General features: G+C 51.4%; 2 protein-coding genes across 2 annotated transcripts in view; both read left to right on the forward strand.

Annotated features, from left to right (window-relative positions):
• Nucleotides 1-725: 725 nt before the first annotated feature.
• LOC308528423 (NUT family member 2G-like) lies at nt 726-3960 on the forward strand (the record flags this gene model as incomplete). Its single annotated transcript, XM_081104021.1, has 5 exons — nt 726-817; nt 1278-1417; nt 1859-2103; nt 2473-2589; nt 3106-3960. The coding sequence occupies 5 exons, from the start codon at nt 726-728 to the stop codon at nt 3958-3960; spliced, it is 1449 nt and encodes a 482-aa protein (XP_080960147.1).
• A 12226-nt stretch (nt 3961-16186) lies between these two features.
• Nucleotides 16187-17033, forward strand: part of PTPDC1 (protein tyrosine phosphatase domain containing 1) — an 84295-nt gene continuing 83448 nt past the window's right edge. Inside the window, exon 1 of the mRNA XM_081103531.1 lies at nt 16187-16286. The gene's annotated coding sequence lies outside the window, so the exon portion shown is untranslated. The remainder of the gene's footprint in view (nt 16287-17033) is intronic.

Genomic DNA, 17033 nt, shown 5'->3' on the forward strand with positions numbered 1-17033 from the left:
GCTGCCCACTTTGCCCAGGACACCTCTGGTGGCAGGAGATGCGGGTCAAGGCCCCGCTGAGCCTGGGGCTTGTAACATCATGGACCAGGTCTGGTCAGAAGGGGGACGACTACAGCCCTCCCAGACTCAGACCATTGTCCTGACTCAGGCCCCCCTCAACGGGAGTGCTCCAGGGACCATCTGTGGGGGTGCTGTGTGTCCTGCACCCCTCTTCTTGGAAGCCACTGCGGTGGAGGCGATTATGCCCGCCTCGGCTTTTGGAGGCACCCAGGCCGGCAATGGAGACTGGTGTCCCGGCCTTCCTCCTCAAGCTCCACCACCAGCTGCCCAGCTGGCCCCCATCGTCCCCCAAGTGGATCCTGGACCACGGCCACACGGGGCTTCCAGGGAGGGTGCCGTGGCCGCCTCCCAGTCCAAGGCCTCGCTTGATGACTCCTGTAACCCCAAGAGTGTGTATGAGGACTTCCGTCGTTGGCAGTGCTTCAAGGCCCTGGCCCGGGAGCACCTTCCCCAGAGTCCTGATGCGGGAGCTCTTTGCTGCTTCCTCATGTGAGTGCATTGGGCAGGGCAGGGGGTTCCTGGAGCTTTCAGTCCTGCCGGGTGGGGGTGGGAACCTGACGCCACTGAGCTGGGTGGGCAGGCGGGTGGAGGCCAGGCTGCAGCCATGACTGACCCTGAGGCATTACAGGCCAGCGCTCCGGTCCCTGTCCCGCCTGAGGCCCACCATGACGCTGGAGGAGGGAATAGGGCAGGCCATGCAGGAATGGCAGCGCAAGAGCAACTTTGACCGGAGGGTCTATTCTGAGATGGCAGAAAAGTGAGTCAGGGTCCTTGGTCCCCACAGCTGGGGGTGGGGGCTGACTGTGGGGCAGGGTCCAGCTGTGAGGTCCCATCAGAGAGGAGGGTGGTGGGAGGGTGTCACTCAGCACAGGGTCCCCGCAGCCCAGAGGCCTTTCTCTCCTGGGAAGCCTCTCCCTCAGCTTCAGAGAGTGGGTGCTTCTGTCCCACCTCCCAGGAGCTCCCCCTTCCTCTGACGCTGACCCATCCTGGGCTGGACATGAAGGCTCAGGACAGACTGGGGAGAAGGTGCCCCGCCCATCAGGCAGACTCCAGCCAGAGGGGCTGTGCAGGAATGTGCTCAGCCAGCCTCCTGCCTCCCCAGTGTCCGGGCCCTGACAGCCCCAAGGCACTGGCTCTCCCATCCCTCCACCCGCTGCTGCCTTTCTTGGCTCCTGGCGGCCTCCTTCTCAGCACAGCTGTGCCCCCCTCACCCCCAGGTTCATGGAGTTTGAGGCGGAGGAGCAGATGCAGTCTCAGAAGTTGCAGTGGAAGAAGGGGGCGCACACCCTGCCCCCTGCTGCCCCACCGAGACCTGATCTTCGGGGGCACCCAGCCCCAGTGGTGGGCGGGCAGCCAGGTAGGCCAGCACGTTCCCACGGGAGCCCATGGCCAAAGGCAACAGGGCCTAGGGCTGGCCACTGTCCCACCCACATGGGCCCTTCTCCTTCAGGGGGGCTTTGGTCTTTCAAGGAAAACAGCCCTGAGAGTCCCCATGGGTTCTGGACCTGGTCCACTTTCTCATCCCCTCTCCCTGCTCCCTGTCAAAGGCCCCACATGAAGTCTGCTGAGACGCGGGCTGGCTGCGGGGCCCTTTGGAGATTCGCTGGATCCGTACGTCCTCACACATGATTCTCTTGGCTGCCCGCCTCTGGCCTCTCCCGTCACATAGTCACAGGCTTCAGGTGGCCCCGACCCAGCCACACCCATATTAATGCCCCAAACACTGCCCTCAGCATTGCATGCCCTGGAGGTGGGAGCTTTACCCCCTCACGCTCCCTCCTCTTCTCTCTCTGCCCAGCTCGCACTATCAGTAAGGCTGTACCCAGCGCCCAGTGGGTCTACACAGCCCCGCTACCCCAGGAGACCGAGTCCTGCAATGGGACCCCCGCTGAGGCCGAGCAAGAGGGCATGGACATCATGGATGAGCTGCCCATGGGGGCGCCAGGTGGAGAATGGGAAGATGAAATAAAGGAGTGTCTGCAAGATGAGGGTCTCCTGAGCTACCTGGACCAGCTGTGCTCCCAGGAAGACTTTGTCACCCAGGTGGGCTGGCTGGCAGCTCTGGGTCTATAAGGTCCCAGAGGGAGGCGCTGCAGCACCCAGACCCAGGTTCTCCCAGGCTGATGGGATTGGGCTCTGCTTTGTTCCTGAGCTGGGCGTGTGAGAGTGTGTGTTTCTGTGTGCATGTGTGTGCTTTGTGTGTGTGTGGTGTGTGTGTGCTGTGTTCATGTGTGTGTATGTCCACGTATGTGTTTGTGTGTGTGTGTGTGCACCTGATGACCATGATGGAGTAAAACACCCGCCTGAGCAGGAGGACGGGTGGGTCTTGGCTTTCCCACTTGTGCTCCAGGCCCCGCTGACTCCCAGTTCGCTCCCTGCCAAGGGGCTCACAGCCGCTTCCTTCTGTCCCAGGTGGAGGCGGTCATTGACCTCCGATTCATGGAACAAATAATGTCCCCAGACGCACAGCAGGATCCCTTGGCCCTAGCTGAGGAGTTGGAGCAGGAAGAAGGGCTCACTGCTGCCCAGGTGAGCCAGGGGAGGGTGGACATTAGGGAGATGGGAGGGGGACCCCAAGTGAGCCATAGGACCCAGGGATCCCAGGGGAGTTAGAGGAGGGACAGGCCCTAGTGAGTCAGGAAGGGAGGGATCCAGGTAGATCGGGGGTGGGGGCCCTCAGGGAGCCAGGGGAGGGCGCACCCAGGTAAACCAGGGAAGGGAGCAGCCCAGAACCAGGACACACATGCCAGTGTCCACGCCACCCCTGCCTGCGGGCACCGCATGCCGAGGGTCAGCCCTGGGTGGGAGCAGGGCAGGACGACAAGAAGGAGAGGGCTACAGCGAGGAGGGGGTGGGAGCCCAGAAGGGGAGGGGCCACAAGGCTGGGAATATGGCACAGGGGACAGAGGAGAGACACATGACTGTGGTGGATTCCAGTCACGGTGTCACCTTCCCCTCCCCCCCCCCCTGTGCCATTGTCCTATCACCCACACTCCTCCTCCTCTCACGTGAGCAGCGTCAGTCACTGTCCCTTCTTCCTCCCAGCTGGTAGAGAAGCGAGTCCTGGCCTCCAAGGAGGGGGGCGTGCAGGCACCCCCGAGTCATCCCCTGTGGGACTCAAGTCCTTCTGAATCTGAGACCAGCCAAGATGCCCAGAGGCGTGACCGTGGCCCCCAGCTGGGGGTCAGTGACAAAGCCTGCCCACCAGAGACTGACTTCAAGGACCAGCAAAGGCGCGGCCCAGCAGGCGCCCACCGGCCCAGGCCCCAGGCCTTTGCTGTCTCTGCGGGGCGTCAGGAGCACCCACCACTCCGGGCTCGATGCCCCCCCTCTGCTCCCCAGGGCCACGGGCCTGCTGACTGCGCACTGGGCCCCAGGGAGGCCTGCGTCCCCAGAGAGGCCTCTCCTGTCAGGGAGACTCGCGGGCCAGCGGACAGGCCCCGTGAGGAGGAGGAGGACCTCCGCAGCCTGGCCTTCCTCTGGGCCTCTCCTGGCCGCCTGCTGCCCTGTGCGCTCTCTCTGAGTCCTGCCCCCGCCTCGGGCCTGGCCTGCCCTGGAGGTCGGGGGCCCCGGGGCGCGGCCCAGTCCCAGTCCCTTCAGAGACGAGGCCTCAGCCGCGCTGCACCTGCCGCGTCCAAGTCTCAGAAGAAGACGCCCCGCCCAGGGGCCGACCTCGGGGTCTGTGGGCGGCCAGCACTGGCTCTGGGGCTAGTGCCCTCCTCACAGCCTCGCAAGAGGAAGTGTGACCCGTCTGACCCAGGGAGTGGGAGGAAGCGGCACTGCAGCCAGGATGGAGCAGAGGGGTGTGCCCCCCACTGCCAGCGCCCCGAGGGGCCCAGACTGCATGGGGCCTGGCTGTCCCCCAGAGGAGCCAAGGGCTCCTTCTCATCACAGGGCTGATCCTGCTGTTCCACTGACATGGGAGGATGGGAGGCAGGAGGGAGGGCGGGACCCTTAGGGTGGGGGTGGGCCTGGGTGGGGGTAGGAGGGAGGGCAGGACCATTAGGGTGGGGTGGCCTGGGGTGGGGGTAGGAGGGAGGGCAGGACCGTTAGGGTGGGGGTGGGCCTGGGTGGGGGTAGGAGGGAGGGCAGGAACATTAGGGTGGGGGTGGGACTGTGGTGGGGGTAGGAGGGAGGGCAGGACCCTTAGGGTGGGGGTGGGCCTGGGTGGGGGTAGGAGGGAGGGCAGGAACATTAGGGTGGGGGTGGGACTGTGGTGGGGGTAGGAGGGAGGGCAGGACCCTTAGGGTGGGGTGGCCTGGGGTGGGGGTAGGAGTAGCACCTTTGGGGCATTGTGGGTCTGTTATTAATAAAGATAATTTTGTTTGAAAATGCTCTGGAGGCTGCTGTGTCTGTACTCGGGTCTGCGCTGCTCCTTGGAGAGGGGACCTGAGAGGAAGGGAGGATGCGGGAGGTCCTGGGCGCTCTGCATCCACAGGGGACCCTCAGTCACTCCTCCTGATTGACAGGGACCTCTTCCTGCTCCTGGGAGACACAGCTCTCTAATGCCCAGGGACCCCTCTCTCCCACCACTTCTGCTCCCAAGGCCAGACTGTGGCCTGACCCAAGAGGGAAAGGCTGGGCCTCAGGGGCACCTGTCCCCCATGGGCCTCCTGCAGGAGGAGCATCCTCTGTCTCAGTGGGTGATTGAAAGTGGAGGGGGTGGGGTGAGGCTGGAACAAGGGGGTGACAGGAGAGTCATGGCGACAAGCCTGTTAAAGGTGGGTACACGGGGAATGGCAGAGGGTGGGGAGGATACGAAGTCCCTTGGGGGGTTTCTGTGTGGGACGATCCTGTCCAGCTGGGGGAGGAGGACCCCTCTGCTGTGGCTGGGGGACGGGGCTCAGGGACAACGGGGATTCAAGGACGCCCACAACTGCTGTCCCTTCCCTCCCAACCAGGGCTGGACTCTTGTGTGATAGATGCTGACGCAGATTTACATCCGCGTGGGAAACAGGTGCTTCTCACAACCTGTGGGGCCCTTTCACAAGCACGACCATCAGGGGCGGCAGGGGCCCAGGTGCGTGTGGCCCCAGGGCTGGTGGCAGCTGAGATCCAGGCTGAGGGAGGGGCCCAGTCACCGGCTGTGGGCACTGCTACCGACCCCACAGACAAAGCAGGGACCCGACCCCGGATGTAAGAGTGAGATGAGCCAGCAGTGAGGGACGGAGCTGAGCCAGGAGGAGACCCCTGTCTGCAGAACTGCCTGTCCCAGCTCTGCTCCCACGTGGCCACGCCCTGGCCCTCACCCCTGCCTCCTGGGCACTGCCTCTTCCCCAGGTTCAAGTCTGATTCCTGCCCTGGGCTCAGGTTGGGTGGGACGGCTGAGGCTCCCGAGCAGGGCCCCAGCCCACCCAGCATGCAAAGCTGTGGCCCCAGGCGGCGGTCCAGCAGCAGCGATGGGATGGGGCGGAAGCCGCGCAGTGAAAGGCGGCCTGGCCCTCTGCTGCCCCACAAAGAGCTCGGGCGAGAATGGACTCATGTCAGGGCCCTCACCCCCTCCCACAAAACCGCAGGTCAGCCCTCAGGTCCTCCTCTGCTGCCTTCCCTTGTCCCGTGTGGCGGGCAGCACCCACTCCCCCAGCCTCCTGGGCACTTTGTGAAGGAGACTTCTCACCTGGGCCCGTCTTTCCCAGGCCGCTGCCCCCTCCCTGCCCAGCGTGGCCTCAAACAGAGAAACGGGCTCGGAGGTTGTGCCAGACTCTGTGTGTGTCGTGGGGCTGGTGCAGAAGCTGCCTCCCCTCCCGGGTGAGCATCTCCCCCATGAGCCCCGATGTGTCCCTGCCTGGGTGGCAGGCCCTGGATGCAATTGTGTGGGTGACGGACAGAGCCTGGACCCTCGGTCGCTGGTGCGAAATTGTCCTGGGACTTCTCTGCTTTCAGGGTCTTGTTGGTGAAACAGGGTAACTGCTCCCCGTCCCCGGCCCCCCACCCCCCGCCCCTAGGGTTGTCAGGAGCACTGAGTTGTGTTTGAAGGGAACGCACTTGCTCCACCCCTGTGTGCCTTGTCACCATCATCAGGTTCACACCTGGCCCCGGGTGTCTCTGCGACTGTCCTCACTCGCCTGCTGTTTCTGCCTTTGCGTCATTGTTTGGGTGAACAGTTCCCAGGGGGAGGCAGAGCCTGGGCTGCCCCCACCTCGGAGCCCTGGGGACCCCGAAATCTCCCTGGCACCTGCACAGTGGGGCTGACTGGAGGCCCATCGTTGCTTCAATCGTGGGTGAGGCCAAGTCCACGGGGTACGTGGAATCCTGGAGAGATTTGCACATTAGCGTTTGGAAAATACTACGGTAGGTGCAATGGGGAGAAAAGGGAAGAAGTGTTTCATATTTCCCTGCAGCCAACCTTCTTTATTACAAACTTATTACAGGCAGTTCTGCAGACATAAATAAAATGAACTGGGTTTGTCATAAATGAATGGAAAATAAACTTGACATGACACCCTGGAGGGCAGCGCATTAGGCAGGAAGTAGGACAGCGCTCCTAGTGACTGAGTAGAATCTGTGAAAAGGCAATGCCCTCCCGTCACTCCTCCAGGGAAATCGCGGTGCTCATACGGAGAAGGTGCTCCCTGTGTGCTCAGCGCTCTCTGCTGCTCCACTTCTTTGTAGCTCCCGGTGGGGCTGGAAGTGGGGTGGGAACAGGGAGTAATGTTGTCATATTACCTCCTCCCTTAGGGAGTCTGGGGGTGAGTTCCTTTCCCGTTTTTCTGTGAGGAGAGTGGGTTGGGAGGTCTGGGGACTGAGTGCAGGTCCCACACCAGGAACTGGGACAGCGTGGGAGGCACCAGGCAGGTTTGGCTGCAGAGACTTCCTCCTTCTCCACGAGGAATCAATCCTCTCGAGGAAGCCCTGGCATCCTGGGGAAATCCCAGTGACATGGGACCGACCTGTCACCACCCTCGTGGCTCCGAGCGGCATCTCATTGCGGATGGAGATTGCCTTTCCCTGATGTTGAGCATCTTTTCTGTGCTCCTGGCCACGTGTACATCTCTATGGAGCAGTGTGTCCTCATCGTTTGCCAAGTTTAGTTGGTTTGGCTTTTATTATTGAGCTGTAAGAGTTCTTTATATATTCTAGGTAAAAGTGTCTTTCCAGAGATAAGGTTTCCACTAAATTCTCCCATTTTGTGGGCTGTCCTTTACTTTCTCGATAGTGTCTTTGGAAGGAAAAAAGTCTTTACTTTTGATGAAGCCAAATTTATTTATTTTGTTCTTTTGTTGCCTTTGTTGTCATATCTAAAAATCTGTTGACAATCATGTATTGTGGAAACATATTCCTATGATTCTTCCTTCTTTACTCCATCTTTACCATTTTTAAGTGTACAGTTCAGTGGTGTTAATTATATTTACACTGCTGTGCAACAGATCTCTAGAAAAGTGTCATCTTTCAACATTGGATCTCTGTACACATTGGACCCTAATTCTCCCTAATTAGGGAATATAGTCAATAATCCTAACATATAAAAAGCCAGGAGCCGTCATGACCTAAACAACCAGATGGATGACTGAACAGCAAGCTGCATGGGGCAAACAGACCAGCAGGGGGGTTAGTGAGGGATGACCAAAGGACTGAACAGCAGGCTGCTTGGTGAAACCAGGCCAGCAGGGGGGTTAGTGAGGGACTACCAAACAACTGAACAGTAGGCTGTGTGGGGGACTAGGCTGGCGGGGGGGTGGGGGGGAGGGGCAGTTGGGGGCAACCAGGCTGGGGGGACAATTGGGGGCAACCAGGCCAGCGGGGGAGGGCAGTTTGGGGCGACCTGGCCAGCAGGGTTCAGTTGGGGGTTACTAGGCCGGGGGAAAGTTGGGTGCAACCAGGCCAGCAGGCAGAGGCAGTTAGGGGCAATCAGACTGGCAGGGGGGCAGGCAGGCAGGTGAGCAGTTAGGAGCCAGCAGTCCCAGATTCTGAGAGGGATTTCTCTGATTGGAGAGGGTGGAGGCTGGGCTGAGGGGACCCCTCACCCGTGCATGAAATTCATGCACCAGACCTCTAGTATTTTAGTATTACCTCCTCCCTTAGATCTGCACAACCACTTTTCTACCTTCTGTTTCTGTGACTTTGACTACTTTAGATACTTTGTGTGATTGGAATCACACAGTATTTGTTCTTTTGTGACTTGCTTATTTCACTTAACATAATGTCCCAAACGTTCATTTGCCTTGTAACATGTGATGTGGTTTCTTTGTTTTCAAGGCTCATGGTATTTACAGACCACATTTTCTTTATTTGTTCTTCTGTTAATGGACTTGGGTTTCTCTTGGCTATTGTGGAAGAAAAAAAAGGAGCAATGAATGTGAGTGTGCAAATATTTCTTTGAGATCCTTCTTTGAATTGTTTTGAAGAGAGGGTTGTGGAATCACATGCTAATTATATTTTTAATTTTGAGAAAATTCCAACTTGATGTATGTCCAGCTTACAAAAAAGCTTATGGTTTTATTATAGCTATGTGTAACCAAAATTATATATAACGATAATTTGGGGGGTTATATATAGTATCATATTGTATATATCATTTTGCCTTGGTCTTCTTTCAACATTCTGAGTTCAAGGTAATAAAATTTATATATGAGATCTCATTTAATTTTTGAATTATATATAATTTTGCATTATGTGTATATATTGAAAATAACATAATATTTGTTGTTGTGCTTTTTAAAATTATAATGTAGATGCTACAATTGTAGATGCTAAATTTTTCCATTCAAGGGCTTTGAAAAATTCTTTCATCTAATATACTTTATGTAGCTGCTATGGAAAATTATGCCATCATTTTAATAATGCTTTCTTTGTAGGTGATCATCTTCCTTGCTAACTGATTTTAAGATTGTCTTTTGTCTTTTGTGTTCTACCATTTCAAGAGGTGCAACTAGGTTCAGGTTAAAAAATGTCTATCCTCCTTGTGATTGCTTTTGATTTATTAATTGACAATATACATTCTTCATCAACTCAAGAACATAGTATTATCTTTTCAATGTTGCATTTCCTCATCATCTCTTGTCTCTACTCCTACAACCCCAAAGATATGTATATCTTACGTATTCTCTATGTGTTCATCTGCTCAGGCTGCTATACAAAATACCATAGACAAGGAGTTTAGACAACATTCTCTATTTATTTTGTTCTTTTTTAAAAATTCAATTTTTAAATATACAATTACAGTTGATAGTCAATATTATATTACTTTCATAGCGTAGAGGTTAGACATTTATATAACTTACAAAGTGATTCCCATGGGAAGTCTTGCATTCACCTGATACCATGTTTAATTAGTACAATATTAGAGGCCCGATGCATGAAATTCATGCAAGAGTAAGCCTTCCTTCCCCTGGCTGCTGGCACCGGCTTCCCTCTGGCACCCAGGATCTGTGCTTCCCTCGTAGTCCTGGCTTTGTTTGGAAGGATGTCTGGTCTAATTAGCATATTATGCTTTTATTATTATAGATTATTGACTATATTCCCTGGGCTTCACTCTATATCACCATGACTGATTTTTAAATGTCAATTTGTACCTCTTAATCCATTCACCTTTTTCACCTACCTCCAAAATCCCCCTCCCATCTGGCAACTATTTGTTTGTTCTCTGTATCCATGAATTTATTTCTGTTTTGTTTGTTCATTTATTTTGTTTCTTAGATTCCACATATAAGTTAAATACTATAGCATTTGTCTTTCTCTGTCTGAATTATTTCACTTAGCATAATATGCTGTAGGTCCATCCATGTTGTCGCAAATAGTAAGATTTCACTATTTTATGTCCAAGCAATATTCCATTGTATGTATGTACCACTTCTTTCTCCATTTGTCTTTTCATTGGAGCATTTAATCCATTTACATTTAAAGTAATTAATGATAGATATATAGTTATTGCCATTTTATTAGTTGTTTTCTAGTTGTTCTTGTAGTTCTCTTGTTCCTTTGTTATCCTCTTTCTCTCTTCTGTTGAATGTATTTGACTTTCTGTAGTGTTGTGCTTCAATTCCTTTTTATTTCTTATATGTCTCTTGTATATTTCTGGTTTGTGGTTATGATGTGCTTCAAATATATCAAGTTATGTTAATAGCAGCCTATGGTCACTTAAATTTGAACACATTCTAAAATCACTATCATTTTTTATTCACCCTCTTCTTGTTTATGTGGTGTGTGTGTGTGTGTGTGTGTGTGTATCCCTTAATTTACTGCTGTATTTACATATGATCTTCCTACTCTTACATTTTTAAAAATATATATATATTATTGATTTTTTACAGAGAGGAAGGGAGAGGGATAGAGAGTTAGAAACATCGATGGGAAATATCGATCAGCTGCCTCCTGCTGATCTTTCTCCCGCCACCCCCTATGTGGCACCAAATTCTTCTTAACTGCTGGGGTCAGAGCGCGGAGGGATGAAAGAGCCTCTTCTAAAACTAAAAGGGAATATGGATGTAGACGGGACTCTTCAAGGTGATGAGGTTCCCCCTCCCACCTTTGCCACAGGTTTCTGGGCTAGGTAGCTGGAGCTGTTTCCTCCCTCAACCCCTAACAGAGGCAAAGAGGTTTGTCCCCAGCCTGCTGGACTCTTAGACCATTATCCTGTACTCCTTTGGCAAACCTTGTGGCTCCCGGGCTCAGGGAGGTATAAGCGATCTGTGCCGTGGGTGCCCCTGCTTCAGCTCCTCTCTTGATGCATGTACATACTGTTTATCTGGGCTGGGGGTGGGGGAGGGAGACAGCAGCAAACTCAAGCACAGGGGCCACTACAGAGCAGCGTCTACCCTGGGTTCCTCATGGCTGTGGTGGTGGGGATGTGCCTACTGGGTATGTGCCTGCAAGCAAGGTACATGCCCTTGAACGGAATCGAAGTCAGGACCCTTCAGTCCACAGGCCGACGCTCTATCCACTGAGCCAAACCGGCTAGGGCCCTACTCTTACATCTTAACCTTTGTACAAACTTTAATGTTGGTTGATCCACTGCTTTTATTATGTGTTTTCTTTTGTCAATGAGAATATATTCTTTGCGATATTTTCTTATTCATATTTTTATTTTCCTTCTTTTTCTTAAAGAAGTCCCTTTAACATTTCTTGTAACTCCTTCAGTATTTTCTTGGCTGGCATACTCGTTATCTTTCATTTGATTATCAATGGTAGCCTTACTGACTATAGTAACCTTGGTTGAAGGTTCTTACTTTTCAGCACTTTGAACATTTGGTGCCAATGCCTTCTGACCTGCAAAGTTTCTGTTGGGAAATCAGCTAACAGTCTTATGGGGGGTTAGCTCCCTTTTACATAACAAACTGTTTTTCTCTTGCTGCTTTTCATATTCTCTCTGGAGGCTGGTGGCCAGTGTGGGGCCAGGATGGCATTGGCCATACAAAGGCGGGAAACTGCAGTAGCTCCGTGTTGGGGAGGGGGAGATGGGGAGAGGGGGGGCGGGTGGGCGGCGCACACCCTGGATTCTTCCCTCCCTTCTCCCAGACCTTCCGGGCTGGTCTCAGAGCGTAGCGGGAAGCAGAGCAGGACCTGGGCTCCCCGTGCCCCTAAGCAACTCCGCCCTGCACCCTCCCTCACGCCCTCGTCCTCCTCCGCGCGGGCCCCCAGTCCTCCAGGCCCGCGCCCCCGACCCTTCGCGCTCCCGACGCCCTGGAACCGCGCCGTGCGCCGCCCGCTGGAGAGCGCCCAGCAGCTCCGCCTGCGTCACGGCCGCCACGGGCTGCCATTGGCTGGCGCACGTCACGTGCAGCGGCGCGCGGCGGCGATTGGGTGGACGGGGTGGCGGAGGCGGGGCTCCTCGGCTGGGGCTACAGGCCCGGGGGAGTGCCCGCGCGCCCGGCGGTTGTGTGGCGGGTGGGTGAGGCCGTGAGGGGGGCGGTGCTGCCCGTCCTGCCGGGGGCGGACCGGAACCCGCTGCCGCCTGGGAGAGCCCCGCCGGGCGGGGGCCGGGGCAGCGGAGCCTGGGAGGAGACCGACCTCCGCAGGGACAGCGGCACCGGCGGCTCCGGGGCGTCCAGACGTCCGGCTCTTACGCGGTGAGCCTGGGCCCTTCGTGCTGGGAGGGGGTCTCGGGCCGTAGGTTCGGGGCTGCCGGCCGGCGCCGCCCGGACCGACCCGGTCTTGAGGAGCTGACCGGCGGTTCTGGCGGGGAAGCCTCTGGCTCTGATGCTGGCAACTAGTGACAAGTGAGTCCCGAGCGCGGAGCCCGCGGAGACCTCTGGCCGACGGGACGCGACTCCGCCTCCGTGTGTAGCCGACCCGGCACAGCGCTCCCCGCTCACCACCTGGGGGCGGAGAGGACGGTCCCCGGGCATCCCCTGGGGGCGGAGAGGACGGTCCCCGCGCACCCCCTGGGGACGGAGAGGACGGGCCCCGGGCATCCCCTGGGGGCGGAGAGGACGGTCCCCGCGCACCCCCTGGGGGCGGAGAGGACGCCGACAGGTCAGCGCCTCGCGCCTCCCGAAGTCTGCAGAACGAGCAGATGCACAGTCGCTGTGAGTTTCATGTCCTGGGGCAGGGTTTCGGAAGAGAAAATGGCCAGAAAGGCCCCGGGGGGCGGGGATGCTGAGAAAAAGGGAAGACGCCGCTTTAGCGGAGAAACGCGCATTCCGAATAGCTGTCCGCACATGCAGGGGAAGCAGGCGGCGCTCACACGCGTCCCGCACAGAGCGCTCGGTCTCCACAGCCCCGCGAGCCTCCTCCCACTTTCTGTGTGAGAAGTAGGGGCGCCGCCAGAGCTATTCATTGGGGAACTGAGACGTAACCCAGGCAGCCCGGCCCCAACCACCTGCTCGTCCTGTCTCAGCCTCCAGTCCAGCGTGGCCCCACCTCCTCGTGCACCGGAGTTCCACCTTGTGGCCCTAGCCGGTTTTGCTCAGTGGTTAGAGTGTCTGCCTGAGGACTGAGGGCTCCCAGGTTAGAGTCCAGCCCAGAGCACATACATCGGTTGCAGGTTCGATCCCCAGCCCTGGTTGGCGCTCGTGTGGGTGGCAACCAATTGATATATCTTTCTGTCTCTCCCTCTCTCTTTTCTCTCTCTAAAAATTAATGGGGATTTTTTTAAAAAAAGAAAAAGAATCACATCTTGTGACTTTTAACAGGTGCAAATTCCCAACCAGCTTCAGGAATGTGGATTGTCTGGAACCGGGCCTGGGGAATCTGTATTTTGACTTTACTGGGTGATTCCATTTGGTGATCCAGGGAGCATTTTTTTTTTTTAAACAATATATTTTTGTTGATGTTGGAGAGGAAGAGAGAGAAACATCAATGATGAGAGAATCATTGATAGGTTGCCGCAGGCCCCCTACTGGATCAAGCCCGCAATCCAGGCATGTGCCCTTGACGGGAATCGAAGAGGGAACCCTTCAGTCCGCAGGCCAAAGCTCTATCCACTGAGCCAAACCAGCTAGGGAGCATTTTGAGGACAACTACTGTTGTCTAATTTCCCACCCAGTTTTCATGGGGTTGTACACAAGGGACTCAAAATGTCCCTTCCTGAGCAGATTCCAACGCCTCCTCTGGGCAGGTGACTGACAAGCTTCAGGTGGAAATCCTTTGTTGGGAGAAGCCAAGGCTTATGATGAGATAGCATGTTGCGCTGCTGAACAGCTCTCAGTTTGAGAAAGTGCTGACAATTTGCTTTGACTTTTGTAGAGTTTCCTTCAGTCCTATTCTGACCTTCCTAAAAAAGCAGGTCAAGGCATTAATTTTAAAGTTAATATTAAACTGTAAAACACCATGAAAAAGTTTAAAAACGACAATTCACCCATAAATGTCGGTACTCTAACAGAATTATTTTCATGTTCTGTTGTATTGTCCAATTAATTAACCATCTTCCTGTTGTTAATCACATAGATTGTTCAGGTTCACAAAATTTAGGAAATTCTTCTGAGAGATGGGCTTGAACTATAAATTCCAATTGGAAACCTGGCAGTTACCCTGAAGATTAATCTTAGATCACAATTCTGATAAACGGCATATCTTCCTTTTTCCAAACTAAAAATGCCTCAAAGTCTGAAGATCTTTAGCTCTAAAATAAATGGTATAGTGGGTTTGAGAATGTGTACATTGGAATGTTTCTTTTCTAGTGACTTTATCTGTTCTTTCCCATATCACTTCAACCTCACCAAAGGATGTATTTAATTACTTAATTTGCTTATATATTTACTGTTGTAAAAATTATTAAATTATGTAAACATTTCTTTGCAAACAGTAACTGTATCATTTAATGAATTAGTGTGTGTCACTAGGAAAAGTTATTTATTTTTTCTGGTTCCTGTAGAGACAACATGGAGTAAAAGAGATAAAATGGGCTTTGTTTTAAGAAAGATGTGATAGCCTGGCTTGCGTGGCTCAGTAGTTGAGCATCGACGTGTGAACCAGGAGGTCACGGTCCAATTACCAGTCAGGGCACATGCCCAGGTTGTGGGCTCGATCCCCGGTGTGGGGTGTGCAGGAGGCAGCCAATCAATGATTCTCTCTCATCATTGATGTTTCTATCTCTCTCTCCTTCTCCCTTCCTCTATCTGAAAAGGAAAAAAACTATATATATATATATATATATATATATGAAAGACGTGATATTCTAATTCCAATTTCAACACTTTCTTTTTTTAAATATATTTTTATTGATTTTTTACAGAGAGGAAGGGAGAGGGATAGAGAGTTAGAAACATCGATGAGAGAGAAACATCGATCAGCTGCCTCCTGCATACCCCCTACCAGGGATGTGCCCGCAACCAAGGTACATGCCCTTGACCAGAATCGAACCTGGGACCCTTGAGTCCGCAGGCCGACACTCTATCCGCTGAGCCAAACCGGCTAGGGCTCAACACTTTCTTGACCTTGGGCCAATGACTTCCCCTCTGATTCTCACTTCACTCATATTTATGGTGCCTCCAAGATTTTATCTAAGATAGCATGTATAAAACCCTGGTAGAGTAATAAGCACAATTCTTTTTCTAGTTTTCTTTCACCTTCACTCTCTTTAGAATAATTTTGTGGGTTCCAACCCTGCTGTGATATTTGAGGTTATTTTCATTTTCAAAAAGATGCAACTTTTTTCAGAATCTATGTGTGAAGCATTTTTTAAAAATAACCAGCTTTAAAAAATATTTTTGAGAAATCTAAGGGCATATTGTCTAGCTTTTTATCATAATTTGCTGTGGCCAAAATCATCCACTTGTTAATTCAGTAAATATGAGTACTTGTTAGTGCCAAGCACCTATGTTAGATGTAGGGGAGATACCAGTGAAGAAGATAGGGACTCTGTTCATACAGAAATTATGTAGGAAAAAGGCAATAAGCAAACAAAACAAGGTAATTACTGATTGTGATAAATGCTTGAACAATAAAACAAAAGTCTCTGTTAATATGATGAGGAAATGTGTTTCTCACTGAGTGTCATTTGTAACAAAATACTGGTTAGAAAATTCTCTTAAATTCAAGTCTCAATTAAGATTGTGCAAGTAGATTGTGTGTCAGGAAATGGGAAACTTTAGGAAAATAAATTAGCGCAGGTAAAGATTACCCAGGTCTGAAATACTGTTTGTAATGGATCCAACAGATATAGTTTCTGTTTGTCCCATAAAAATGTCAGTACTTTGATAGTCCTTTGGCTTAACTTCTAGGAAGTTCTAATTTTCTTTTTCTTGGAGACTACTGCTTTTAATAACAATTAGCATGGGCACCTAGTTCGGTAGCAAATTATGTCCAAAAATATTTTTCTCAGAGATTTCTGTAAAATGTATTGATCCTTAAGCCCGTGGGAATTTTTAACACCAAGAATGAGTATGAACTGACCATTAGACAGGTGTGAGAGAGAACAACTAACCCCGTAACCTTCCACATAATTTAAAAGTTACATATCTTAATTTTTCTCGTTGATCAAACGATGATCACAGTAAACAACAGATTGGGTTTTTAAAGAACTGAACTTTGCAAGTGACTAGTTGTGATGATGAAGATTCAAAACTCCCTAACTATTTACACTTACATGAAAAAATAACTTTAAATATTAATATGATTCTGCATTTTCTCAGTTTACTAATTTTTATTGCCAGCTATCTAGTTACATATTTGGACATTACTTTTTTGTCATGGTTTAAAAATCTAACATTTGTCCTTTGGTGGTAAAACTTATGATTTTAATTCACAGCCTTTCAAGTGGCAGTTTCTACAGCAAGGTGATCACCTCGCCTCATGGTGGCTGCTGTGAAAGAACACATCCCCTCTTTGTTCTTTCAGTGTGGGCATGAGTAAGTATCAATCTCTGGATCAGACTTTTTGTCTGGATGCTGCAGTGTTTGTAGCACAAGGAGTTGGCCATTGCAGGTGGGGAGTAGTTAGGAGAAGGCCCAGATAGTTTACTTGAGAGAAACTAAGGCTTGCCCTTTTGGTCTCTGCATCATTTCTATTCACCATTTCTTCTCCAGCACATTTGATCTAATCATTGTGGCATCCTACCCTTCAAAAGGAAAGTTATCTGGATATAGATTATATAATCTCGGGACTTTATTTCATCAAAATTTTGAGCACTTACTCTGTGCCAGGAATTGTAATGAATTAAATGGATCTATTTTAATAGATTCATTGGCAAATTTTATAGGTTTAAGAAGGGCCTTTTGATCTTCCCTACTCATGGAAGCATTTTTTCATTTAGAATCATGCCTTTGCAAAGTCATATTTGATAAGTTACTTTTATAGTTTATAAGTATTAATTCAACTCTAGGTGAAAAAGATTGTAGAGAATGACATTTTCTTCGTTTTTAGAAATCTGTTTTAGGAATTAAATTGCCCAGTAGTTTAATTAGTGTTATGACTGTTTCCCAATAAGTTTATATGTAATACATATGGTCTTTTAAAAATAACATTTTTTTCTTATAAAGGTAATATGTATTCAGTGTCAAATATTGCTACTCAGAAAATAAAATAAAATGTACCCTGTTAATATTTTGATATATATTCTTTGAGTCTTTCGTCTAAGTACATTTATTTATATTTTT

This window comes from Myotis nattereri, assembly GCF_964212035.1.
Source record: "Myotis nattereri genome assembly, chromosome: 12".
NCBI lineage: Eukaryota > Metazoa > Chordata > Mammalia > Chiroptera > Vespertilionidae > Myotis > Myotis nattereri.